General features: G+C 38.0%; 1 protein-coding gene across 10 annotated transcripts in view; it reads right to left on the reverse strand.

Annotated features, from left to right (window-relative positions):
- LOC140483773 (ERC protein 2) overlaps positions 1-12,066 on the reverse strand; it is an 830,166-nt gene that overhangs the window by 87,538 nt on the left and 730,562 nt on the right. For 7 of the 10 annotated variants that reach the window (XM_072582317.1, XM_072582315.1, XM_072582316.1 and 4 more), the window contains one exon: positions 5,193-5,381. In XM_072582317.1, coding sequence (XP_072438418.1) covers positions 5,193-5,381 — 189 coding nt within the window. Of the gene's footprint in view, positions 1-5,192; positions 5,382-12,066 lie in introns of those variants that run through there. The other 3 variants (XM_072582320.1, XM_072582321.1, XM_072582319.1) reach the window with 1 other exon arrangement.

Raw genomic sequence — 12,066 nt, forward strand, 5'->3', positions numbered from 1 at the left:
CTTCAATCACTTTACTGATGATTAAGAGTAGACTGATAGGATGAAAATTGGCTAGGTTGGATTTGTTTACAGGACATACCTGAGTAATTTTCTACCGGATGTTACATTTTGTATTGCTGTATTTGGCTCCTGCATCATTGAGGATAGGGATATTTGTGGAGTCTTCTGCTCCAGTGAGGTGCTTAAATGGTCCAGCACCATTTACAACTAGATATGGCAGGTTTGTACAGCTTTATTTGGATTCATTGTTTGCGGAATCATTTAGCCCCATCCATCACTTGTCAATCATACCATTTGTAACTCAATTTATCTATTTTGTAGCTTCACCAGATTGGCACCTTATGTTTAAATGTGTTTGGTGCTGCTCCTGGCATGCCTTCCTGTACTCTTCATTGATCCAGGGTTGATCCCCTGACTGGATGGTAATGATAGAATTGGGGATATGTTAGCCCATAAGCTTGCAGATTGAGTTGCAGCACAATTCAGTTTCTGTTGGCCCACATGGATGTTCAGCCTTGAGTTGCTAGATCTATTTAAAGTCTATTCCATTTAGCATGGTGGTAGTGCCATATAACATGTTGTGAATGTGAAGGTAAGACTTCATCTCGACAAGGACTTCATGGCAGTCACTCTTACTGATACTACCATGGAAAGATGCACCCATGGCAGTCAGATTGGTGAGGATGAGGTCAAGTATGCTTTTTCCTTTTGTTATTTCCCTCACCATCTGTTGCAGACTCAATCTTAAAATGTTCATGCCCTATTGGGCCAGTGACAAGCTGGGCACTCACTTAGTGGCATTTAGTTTTGGTAGAAGCTGCGTGTAGATCAAAAGCATCCAAGGGAGATGAGCAATATTGATGGGTCTGCTTCTGCCTTGCAGAAGAGAGGGGAAGAAGGGCCAATGGCCTCACCATGTACAGAAGTGGCTAAATCGAATTGCTGCTGATCTGGAACAAAAGTACCTTGGCAAAAAATTTATAATAAAAAAGTTTACTCAATTGGTCTCCTCGTGAACTCAATAACTTTGCACTAACGTAGCACTAGTCTCCTTCGGTTCAGCAACTTTCTGGTAAAAAAAAACACTTTTCAAGGAGCTTAACAAATAGCTAATTGGAGCAAAGAACATTTCTGATACCAACCACCAATCCCACACCCCCAACCCACACCCACACTGAAAATTCCACTGAAAAAAATAACAAGCCATTGAGTATGCTATTTTTGAAAAGTATCCACACTTGACCTCATCAGCACAGGCAACAACAAAGCCTGGCCACTAACAGATTAAGTAGATGGTCAATAGTGTAGCAGATGGAATAGGATATGGGGAAGAATGAAGTTATTCATTTTGATGCAGAAACTGAAAAGCAGAATAACTTTTTAAAAAGGCAGGTGAAGCTTTTTAACAACAATGCTCATCGAAATTTGGATTTACTTGTACAAGGAACATCACGTTACTATGTCGGTACAGCAAGCAATTAGGAAGGTAATTGGCAAGTTGATGTTTATTCCTCATGGTTGGATTACAAAATTAAAAATTCTTGCATTTATTGTATGGGACTTTGGTGAGACCACATAGTGTACAGGCTATAATTAAGGTCTCCATATCTAAGCAAAGATATAACTGCATTAAAGCAGGAGTGAGAGGATGCAATAGATTGGTCCTTGGGTTGAAAGGATTGCCCTGTGATGAAAGGATAAGTAAACTGGGCCTATACACTCTGGATTGTAAAAGAGCTCATCTCATACACTGTTTTGAAATGAAGAGTGAGAAAAATGTGTAACTTTCATTGACTGATGACAGAATATTTGTACAGTGACTGTGGTGGGACTGACAAGCGTGTTTCATCCCAGGAGACAAAGACTGAGGGGTGAGGGTAAATTTGAATCAAATAGGCAGTAATATACAAACTTGCATATACAACCAGCTGTGCAAGTAGTCAAAAACTCCTAAAAATCAATTTAGTTTACTAATAACCAAAATCAACTCTGATCTGAACAGTAAAGAATCTTAATATGTTACCCATAGCTCTTATTCTTTTAAAGGAATACTCCATGGAAGGTTGACAAAAATCTTGTATACGAAGGACAAATGATAGTAAATAAATTTAAACATAATTTCTCACACCCTTACACATTCCTTTCAGCTTTGAGCATATAAATATAATTTTGTTCAGACAGAAGTCTGATGTTTTGTGGATACAGTGCGAATGTTTCCTTTACCTGTCAGTCTCAGTGTCAGGCAAAGTATGGATTCTATTATACAAGACCAGCAAGGATTCATATCCTGTGGAGGTCAGAGGTTAAAACAATGCAATTATTTCTTGTTGACAGATTGAACATGAGATCAATAAGTCAGTATTTTCAAATAAATACGTGAAGGGGTATTAACGGGAACTCTTGCGTATTTAATATGCATTGACTTGCTTTACAATACAGGGTGCAGAAACACTTTGGGTCCAAACTGATCACTCTAACCTGAATAGTGAATGCTCTGATTGGGGTTGTAATGATCTTAGTCGACAATTGATAGTGCAGAGGGTTCCCAGAATTCAGGAGCTGCTGCAGAATGTGAGTGGCAAAGGCAGGCAGCACTGACAAGGGGACCTGTTGCTCCCTTGTAATAGGCAGAAGAGGCAGCATATTGAAGAGTGAACAAAATAGTCAAACATCAGATCATGTGCTCAATCTGATGCAAGATATTCCAGGACGCAAAACTTTTCAGCAAAGTAACTGTTAAGTTCTATCTGCTTTGAACTCAACAGTTGTGCATTAACACACATCAGACTATTTGGGATAAGGGATTTACAATTTGAAAATCGCCTTCTAGTCCTCCATGCCCCATTACTATGTTCTTCAAGAAGCTTAGCAGGCTGTTAATTTGAGGTGAGCAAGTTTGTGACTCCCTTCAGCATGGCTTCAATGAAAACTCAAGCATGTTCCCAAGCTGTGGCAATAATGGCATGCCATCCGGGATCATTATTTCAAGGATACCTTGGTCTGTTCTGTCATCCATTGGAAATTGAAAATCCAAGCCTATGTATCTGAGTGACAGTATCTCCACCCATTGCAAGAAAAATCAGAACCACAAACTAATATCTGCATTTTTTCCAGTTTTGAGCATTTAAGTTTGCTGAGTGCATTATTTGAAAAGACAGACAATTGCTGCATTGGGAAGCAGTAATATCATACAATGCTCCAGGGTCCTGGATGCCATATAAATTATGGTTTTATACCAACCAGTTCTGCTCACCAACATGTCTTTGTTGAATGCTACAATCTGCTAATATATTGCCAGAAATGTACACTCCTACAATGCCTGGCAAGGCCAGAATAGACTAATGAACACATTGATCCAAACTTTCTGATAAGGATTAGAAACACTATGTTCAATTCTGATCAGAAAAAAATAGACACTTAAGAGTGTGGGTAGGGTGGCAGTTGGGTGAGGGCTTATGTGACAGGGGGATGGCTAGCTGGGGATTAAATAGGCAGGTGAGAAAGAGGCAGGGGTGTCAAGCAGTTGAGAGGTTAGGGTGGCAGATGGGAGGAGGTAGGGTACCAGGCCAATGAGGCATTAGGAAGCAAGTTGGGGGTGCATGGTCAGCATGTCAGTGAATGAGTGCACCAGTTAAGTCAATGGTTTGGATCGGGTATGGGTGATAGTAGAGAGGGCCTGTTTGGGTCAGGGAGGTGGTAGTCCAGAATGAGGGTAAGTGATCCAAATTTAAGTTTACTAGGCAATTCATGTGGACTCTATTGCATCAGAGTTATTAGATTAGATTAGATTAGATTACCTACAATATGGAAACAGGCCCTTTGGCCCAAAAAGTTCACACTGACCCTCCAAAGAGTCACCCATCGAGATCCATTTCCCTCTAATAATGCACCTAACACTATTGGCCATTCTAAATTGCCCATTCACCTGACCTGCACATCTTAGGACTGTGGGAGGAAACTGGAGCACCCAGATGAAACTCACACAGGCACGGGGAGAATGTGCAGACTCCACACAGACAATCGCTGGAATCGAACCTGGGTCCCTGGCGCTGCAAAGCAGCAGTGCTAGCCAGTGAGCCACTGTGCCGCCCGGTAGGGACATGGTCCCTACAAGCAATTCCAATCAACTCTGCTAGGATATCGATCCCTACTGGAATTTCCAGAAATGCATCACCATCATGTACATGGAGGATTTACTGCTCCGCCTCTCAGCAATCAGAAAATAAAACTGATGCAAACATGCTTTCTACTTTTGTTGCCACTACAGCAATGCAGAAAACCTTGCTTTTGGTTGCAAGTGAGCTTATTGTAAAGGTGTGCGATTCATGCTGTTAGTTTTCAATGGATACCGAATTTCCCATTGTTGTGACCCCACTGTTCTAAACAGTATACAAGGCTCAAACGTGGATGAGGTTGTAGTTTGTTTAAAAAAGCTGCACTTCTTTCGAGTACGCAGAAAAGAATGCTACACAGTTTTTAAACCCGGTTACTTTTCAACGTAACCACAACAGAAGGGTTCTGTCAGTTATCTTTCATATTATCAGCTTTCTAAAATCAGAATGTGTTTGCATTTACTCAGCTGTTCCCATAGTTTCACATTTCATGGGCTGTTGTTACAGTTTGTAGTTTCCCATGTGACTGGATTAAAAGCTACATAATGAGCTATTTAATAGCTCAAAGTTGCTTTGTATAGCCACTGGTGCATATGTTGAGATTGCTTAACTGTTATTATTGTGAAGCAGCAAAATCTGAAAACCTTTCTTTATTTTCAATAGTGCAGTAGTTCAATGGATTCTTTGCAATTTATTGATATGACTCAGCATAGATTGGGTGATGAGGTCAAATACCTATCTAATAAATTCTCCAACATTTCTCATTCTCAATGTCCATAAGTATAATAGGAAATATCATTCTTACTACCACATAGCTTAGGTTAGACACAGGTAAATATTCCACAACAGCACAAGATCAATGCTGGCTTATTCACTCTTAAGCAACCAAATTTCAAGTTAATAATGAATTGCAAAAAGCATGGTGATTAGTCTTTGACATTCCTGATTTTAATAAAAGTTAACACTTTTAACAGTGGATGAAATAATTCGTTAACTTCTTTCCTTTCCCCTGCTATAGGGTCTAAGCACTAGTACAACACACAATGCAATTCTGTGAAGGATGTCATTAGAATATCTCACCTGTTCAGGTGTCATACTTTGCAACTGACGCTCCCGGGAAACCTCATCCTCTTCTTCCTCGTTGACTGATAATGATGGCAATCCTGCCAAGACTTGTGGATTTCGCTCAAGGCATAGTGTGGTCAGGTGATCGATGTACAGTTTTAATTTGATGCGGTGGTTGAATGCCTCCAACAGTGACTGGATCATCTAACATAGAGTAGAATTGAATTACAACAGAGAACTGATGGGGAAATACAGTTCCTCATCAAATCTCTCAAATACTTCTACCACTCACTTTTACAGAAGGTTTCACTTTGCAATTACTGACTATTGAAGGATAGAGCAAAGTTGGTTTCAGGTATGAACTGAAGTATTAAAATTTGGAACTACAAATGTTAGATCGTAGACTTCAATATAATCTAATGTGAAATATTGTAAAATCATGTTGCCAGCATTTGTGGCACATTTGAAAATTCTGATATTTCTACATAATCTACTATGAAACCTAAACATGATGGCAACAATTAGCTAACTGACACAGCTTTTGTAAACTTGATTATGTCCAATTATAAAAAACACAGTTTTCCTGATAAGCTACTAGTATTTGACATCTGAAATGATAAGCAAAATACAAGACATTTTCAACAGAATTTAGAACCACCTTACATGATTAATCTTCAAATGCAATTTACACAAGCAGCTACTGTAACACCATATTTTACACAATAAACAACAGTTCTTTGAAGTGAAGTACAAGGGAGGGTCAGTAATTGTTTCCTTATAATGGCACAGTTTATGCTTTACACTAGTTTGTGAATTTAGTATCTTCCAAAGGCAAGAATGAAAACATTATATCACAGTATTTTCGGTACTTCTTTTCAAACTCAGTAAACAAAGTTTGTCAGGGTGTGCAGTAAACTTTACAATAAATTGGAGTATAAAAATGGCATACATATCATATTGGGATGTCTCCCAATATTGCAGTGTCATGCTTTTTATATGGATTGTCAAATAGAAATTATCCAAGTGCATTTTATCACTGCCTTTGTTACAAAGAAAGAAAAAAGCTGTACTCACTTTGTTTGGAAAGACAGCATGTTAAATATCCTTGAAAGGGCAGGCATTTGAGTTACTGTATTTTAAGTTAAATATATGATGTAAAGAGATGACTAACAAACCATCTTGACAGTGCTTTAAATTTCACGAGTCCAATTGTGAATATTTAATAATCCTAACATGACTCTCAAACACAATCATAAAATTCAACTAGCTAAGTGTAAAGTCAACACAAATCAAGGTTCACAATCATGAATCCAGGCCATACAGAAAAATAGGTGGTTTACAGAGGACTTCTTACATTCGAACAATGGAGCCTAAAGACTACAATATTCCTATTTTCAATATTTACAATCCTCTAGCTCTTTTTCAGCTGAACAGCTTATCAATGTCTTCAATTATTGTCCAAGTAAGACAGATTTCATATAATTTTTGTGATGTCCATTTGTAATGGAGGTAGAGGCACTTATACATTAACATTTAGCTAGTTTTCAGATCACAAAAGAGTGGTACCCATGTACTTATTCTTGAAGGTGGAACCACAGTTTTTGATTTTGATGTCAATGATTTTATCTTCTAGATCAGAGGTGGCGGTAACTGGATGCATGATTTGCTCTATGCTTTAAAAAATGCGAGCTTAATAAAACATATAATTCCAACCAATCATTAAGTTCAGCTGAATACAAATTACATCAGTCAGTTTTCAAATTCATGTCCCACCCACCTCGAAAAAATGTATTTGGAAATAATCGATAATTAAAGATAAATGGTCTTCTACACTGCCTTTAACGTTAAAAAAAGTTCCAAAAAATTGTACAACAAGAACAAATAAATAGAGGGAATGAAGAAGAAATTATCAGGGGTGACTAAGAGCTTGGTTAAAGAGGCATTTTTTTAAAACCAGGGTGTTAAATGAGGACAGGAGAGGGAGTAATGACAGGGAAAGACTGTTTATTGAGGAAATCAAAAGCACTGAAGGCATGACCAAAGTTAGGTGAATCATAGAATCCCTATAGCGCAGAAAGACACCATTTGGCCCATTAAGTCTGCACTGATCCTTCAAAAAGCATCCCTCCCATGACCCCACATTTACCATGGCTAACACACCTAGCCTGCACATCCCTGGACACCAGAAGGCTTTTTAGCATGGCCAATCCACCTAACCTGCACATCTAATTAAGGACAAGGTCAACAAAAATCAAGTTCATGATCAAGAATCCAGGTCTGAGTTGAATTGAATTGAATTTATTGTCACGTGTACCGAGGTACAGTGAAAAGCTTTGTCTTGCAAGCAATACAGGCAGATCACATAGTTAAATAGCATAGATAAGTAAATAATAGGTAAACAGCAGCAAAAACCAAAACACAGGTACAGGTGAATGCTCAGAGTTTGTGAATCCATTCAGTATTCTAACAACCATAGGGTAAAAACCGTTTTGACAAAAACAGGGGGGGAAACTGGACCACCTGGCTGAAACCCACATAAACCCAGGGAGAATGTGCAAACTCCACACAGACAGTCAGTCATTCAGGACTGGAATCCAACCCAGTTTCCTGTTACTATGAGGCAACAGTGCTAACCACTGAACCACCATCATGCCCAAGGAAGGGAGGGACTCACAATAGGAGAGAGTGACAGGAATATAGTATTGGATGTGCTATGGATCAGAAGTCGATAACTGCGATGATTGGGTGGAATTAAGAGCAAGATAGGATTATGCAAAGTCTTGGTTGACTGAACTTTACCGCATGGAGGATGGGAAATTGGAACTGCTGCATCAAGGTAACAAGCTAACAACAGGTTGTTTGCTATTTTGTCCATCATAACTGCAAATTACCAAGCCCAAGTAACATCAGAAATTTTGCTGATTTTGAAATAATTTAAATTACTTTGTTGCATATTATTTGAAAAGTGATAATTTCCCTACATTTCAAAAGTGACCATAACTCAAAACGATAAAGGTGCGGCATAAATGCAAGTTATTTTCTTGATATATGATCAGAAACCTGTCTGGACTCGCTATATAAATGCAATGGTTACAAAAGCAGGTCAGAAGCTAGGAACACTATGGTGAGTAACTCACCTCATGACTCCTGAAAGCCTGTCCACGATTGACAAGGCACAAGCCAGGATTAGGATGGAAAACACCCCACTTGCCTGGATGGGTGCTGCTTCAACAATACTCAAACTTTACATCCTCCTGGACAATGCAGCGTGCATTGCACCATATCCACAAGTATCCACCCTCTCCACCACCTCAGTAGCTTAATACTCAACAGTAAATTTGCTAAACATCACTAGGCAGCTCCTTCCAAACTCTCAACTCCTTCCATCTAGAAGGACAAAGGCAGCAGATACATGGAAACAATCACCACTTCCAAGTTCCCCTCCATCCCACAGACCATCCTGACTTGTCAATATGTTGTTGCTCCTTCACTGTTGCTGGGTTAAGATTCTGGAATTCCCCTTCTAAGGGCCTTGTGGGTCTATCTCCAATGCATGGACTACAATGCAATTCAAGAAGGCAGCTCACCTTCTCAAGGGCAACTAGGGATGGGTAATAAATGCTGGCCAGCTAGCAATGCCCATATCCTATGAGAGAATTTTTAAAAACTCTACAGCATCTTAAAGATATGTCTGCATAACTGGAACAAAGTGATTTAAATAATGAAACTTGTGGAAAAGTTCTGCTCCTTGAACATAAAGAAATGTTTTGATTTTAAAATTGTTTTAGGAAATACTTGTTTTCAAAAAAAAAGTATGCAGACAAAATTATTATCAATACAATCTGAAGCTGTGATTAGAAAGTATTCAAACATGAATCATTCTGCAAAACTTGCCATTCTTCACTGCTCATTTCATCCAGCCAGACAGCTGTAGTAGTTTTGTATAATTGGCAGTTGGCATGGTATGAAAAATATTATTAATTATTCAAATTCAAGTAACATAAGTTTTTAAACACACTCTGTAAATGCAATGCTCTATCCTCTAATATCTGACGGTTAAAAGTCACAGATAAATGACGTGCAGACGCAATTTATTTCTGCTAGTAGCTGGAGTACAGAAATTAACAGGCAAATAATGTAAACTGCAATGAGGGATGTCACCAATGTATTGACACGATCAGTACTGTAAAAAGAGTCATGACCACACTTCTATCAATGTAGTGCTGATGGTAGTTGACATGGTTTGTCGTATCAATAACCACTGCCTGTATAACATGGTCTGAGTATATCCCTGTCTGGTGGATCATGTATCATATACTATAAAGACTGGGCTCTTTTTGACACAGATGTCTTGAAGTTTATTAACAACACTAATTATTTACATTGTTATGATATCTCAGACTTGCACATATTCTGGTTTCTGTTTATTTATACATTATATATATACATAAGTGACTGACTCAACAAACTTTACTGACTCCATTGCACAGCCAGAGTGATTGAAAGTAAGAATTTTTATACCTGACTATCACATATAGTGATGTCATGTAACTGCCTTAAGGTAGTTACCCATCTGTTCTGGCTTCTATGCAATAATCCAATAGAAGTGATCTGTGGATAGCTTGTACATAAAAATCTTCAGAGAAATTTTGCAAACTTTCTGTACTCTGGAGAATTTGTATTTAGGAAGAGTAGTTTAAGATTGCACTTTGCATCATCCAATCTTCCTTCTTGTACATCTTAAATAGTATCAAATATTTCACAGTAGGAATGAAATTCACTGTTAAATATATTTCAATCCCTTGCATGTTTTGGTACTTCAGAATATAAATTCCAATCTTTCAATAAAACTACTTCAAGATTGGGAGAAAACCTTTTGAGCAAGAGAATAATTTTTTGTCTTCATGCCTTTGGTTGTATCTTTGCCTTCTAGGGCAGATAACATTGTATATTCATTCTTCTCTGTCTCACTATCCCTGTCAGAGCCTCCCTGTTTCCTGAAAAAGCCCCTCAATTTCTCTATCCTTTCAAACAATGAACAACTTTGCAAAATCATTGAACATGTTGTCATGTTCAAATTGGGGTCACATCGGTTTGAAACTCTACAATCAGGATTCTGCTTTTGCCACATTACTAAAACTTCACTTACTCTGACCAAAGGAGGAAGTAATTCTCCTTTCGTATAAGTTGCAACAACCATTTAAATGTTCTGGCATTCTTGTGTTTGTCTTGATGAATACAAGATGAAGAGTTTTGGCAAAATGTCGAACTTTGCAGCAGTATAAAAGCAAATCTTTCATTGCATCCCAATTCTTCATTCCTTCAATGTGTACCTTGAATGCCCGAGATATCACAGGCTATTGTTTCTGCCTCTCCACTTCCTTTAAAATCCAGCCGTTTCACGAAGCTATAGATGAAGCTTCCTAACAACTCAGCTTTTTCATTCAGCAAATCATTCTTTTGCACACTTCTGTGAAGTGCCATGGGGCATTTCTATGTATGATAGGTACTATATAAACACACATTGTTTTCTACTCAGCATTATGTTTTCACCACATTTATTTATGTTTCTTCTCTTTTTCACAACATCACACAGTTCACTGCTCCTTATGCTTGTGTTGACACTCTTGCATGCACTGTCTTCTATGCCTCCTCTGACTGAACTAATTCCAATATTCTATCCCTGTGTTTCAAGAGCTCTGGTCTCACTTTTGCTGGTGTTTCCTTCTGGTAATTTACTTTACTTTGAATAGCCTATTTTAGGTCTATCGTTGAAACACAACCCACACAGATGCAAATAATTACAAGTTGGGCACGTTTCCAATGCACTCTGTACACGTCCAATTCAAAATGCAACTTCCTTGGCAGACTAGTGCCTCCTATGATCCAAAACTTATAACTTAATGCATAGATTCAATGGCCTCATATGTCATAGGATTTAACCATTCATCTTATGAGTGAAATTACATATTAGGTTGCTGATACCTCACTCACTCCTGTCCTCTTTAATAAATGGGGAAAGACAAAACAACAAGAGTCTTAAACTGAGCCCCTTGATCTTTATACATAAATCACCCTACACAGTTCTACTTCACACTGTGATATCAAAATGCAGTTGCTCTGAGTAAACCTACAGACCAAGGTTCACCATTTAGATAAGTTTCTCATTCTTTTGATGTAAAGGCCATGCTCTTTGAGAGAACCACTTTCTCCAGATTAAAGCAGGCTTTACCGCTCACAGGTGTTAATTTTGAGAACAACAGCTATCTTTACCTATAAGATAGTCATTGTAAGCCCATACAGATAATGGCTGTCTCTATAATCAGTGGTAAAATTGCATATGTTGTCTAAAGTTTTAGTCAAGCATATTTAACGTGGTGGTATTTAGAATTCAAAGTGTAACCTGCCTCTTTGTATTTGAATGTCATTTTTGGTCCACTGCTGATAATTACGTACATCCAGGGCATTGATATTAGAAATTCTTACAGCAACAGCATATGCTATAAGTAATTCCATTTTAAAAAACCCACTGTATTCAGCTACATTTTTAGATGATAGAAATATTTTATTAGACGATACAGAAATGAATCCACATTCATCACACTTTTCTTATCCAAAGACAGATCTATTGCAAAGGTTAAAAACACTACATTTGTATGCACCTGACAAAATACAGGTTTATTCTTTAAACTGCACCAATAGTTTTGTGACAACCCATTATCAAAGGCTTGACTTGTATTATAAGTCAAAAACGTTTTTCAAAATGTAGAAATTGTAGAACAGCTGAATTTAATTAAAGGTCAAGGATACAAAGGTTCTTCAAACATGTGATTAATTCTGATAAAGAGAGACACTGTAAACAGCAGACAGTGTGGATGCACTAAATAAA

Source organism: Chiloscyllium punctatum, chromosome 12, assembly GCF_047496795.1.
Source record: "Chiloscyllium punctatum isolate Juve2018m chromosome 12, sChiPun1.3, whole genome shotgun sequence".
In the NCBI taxonomy this organism is placed as follows: domain Eukaryota; kingdom Metazoa; phylum Chordata; class Chondrichthyes; order Orectolobiformes; family Hemiscylliidae; genus Chiloscyllium; species Chiloscyllium punctatum.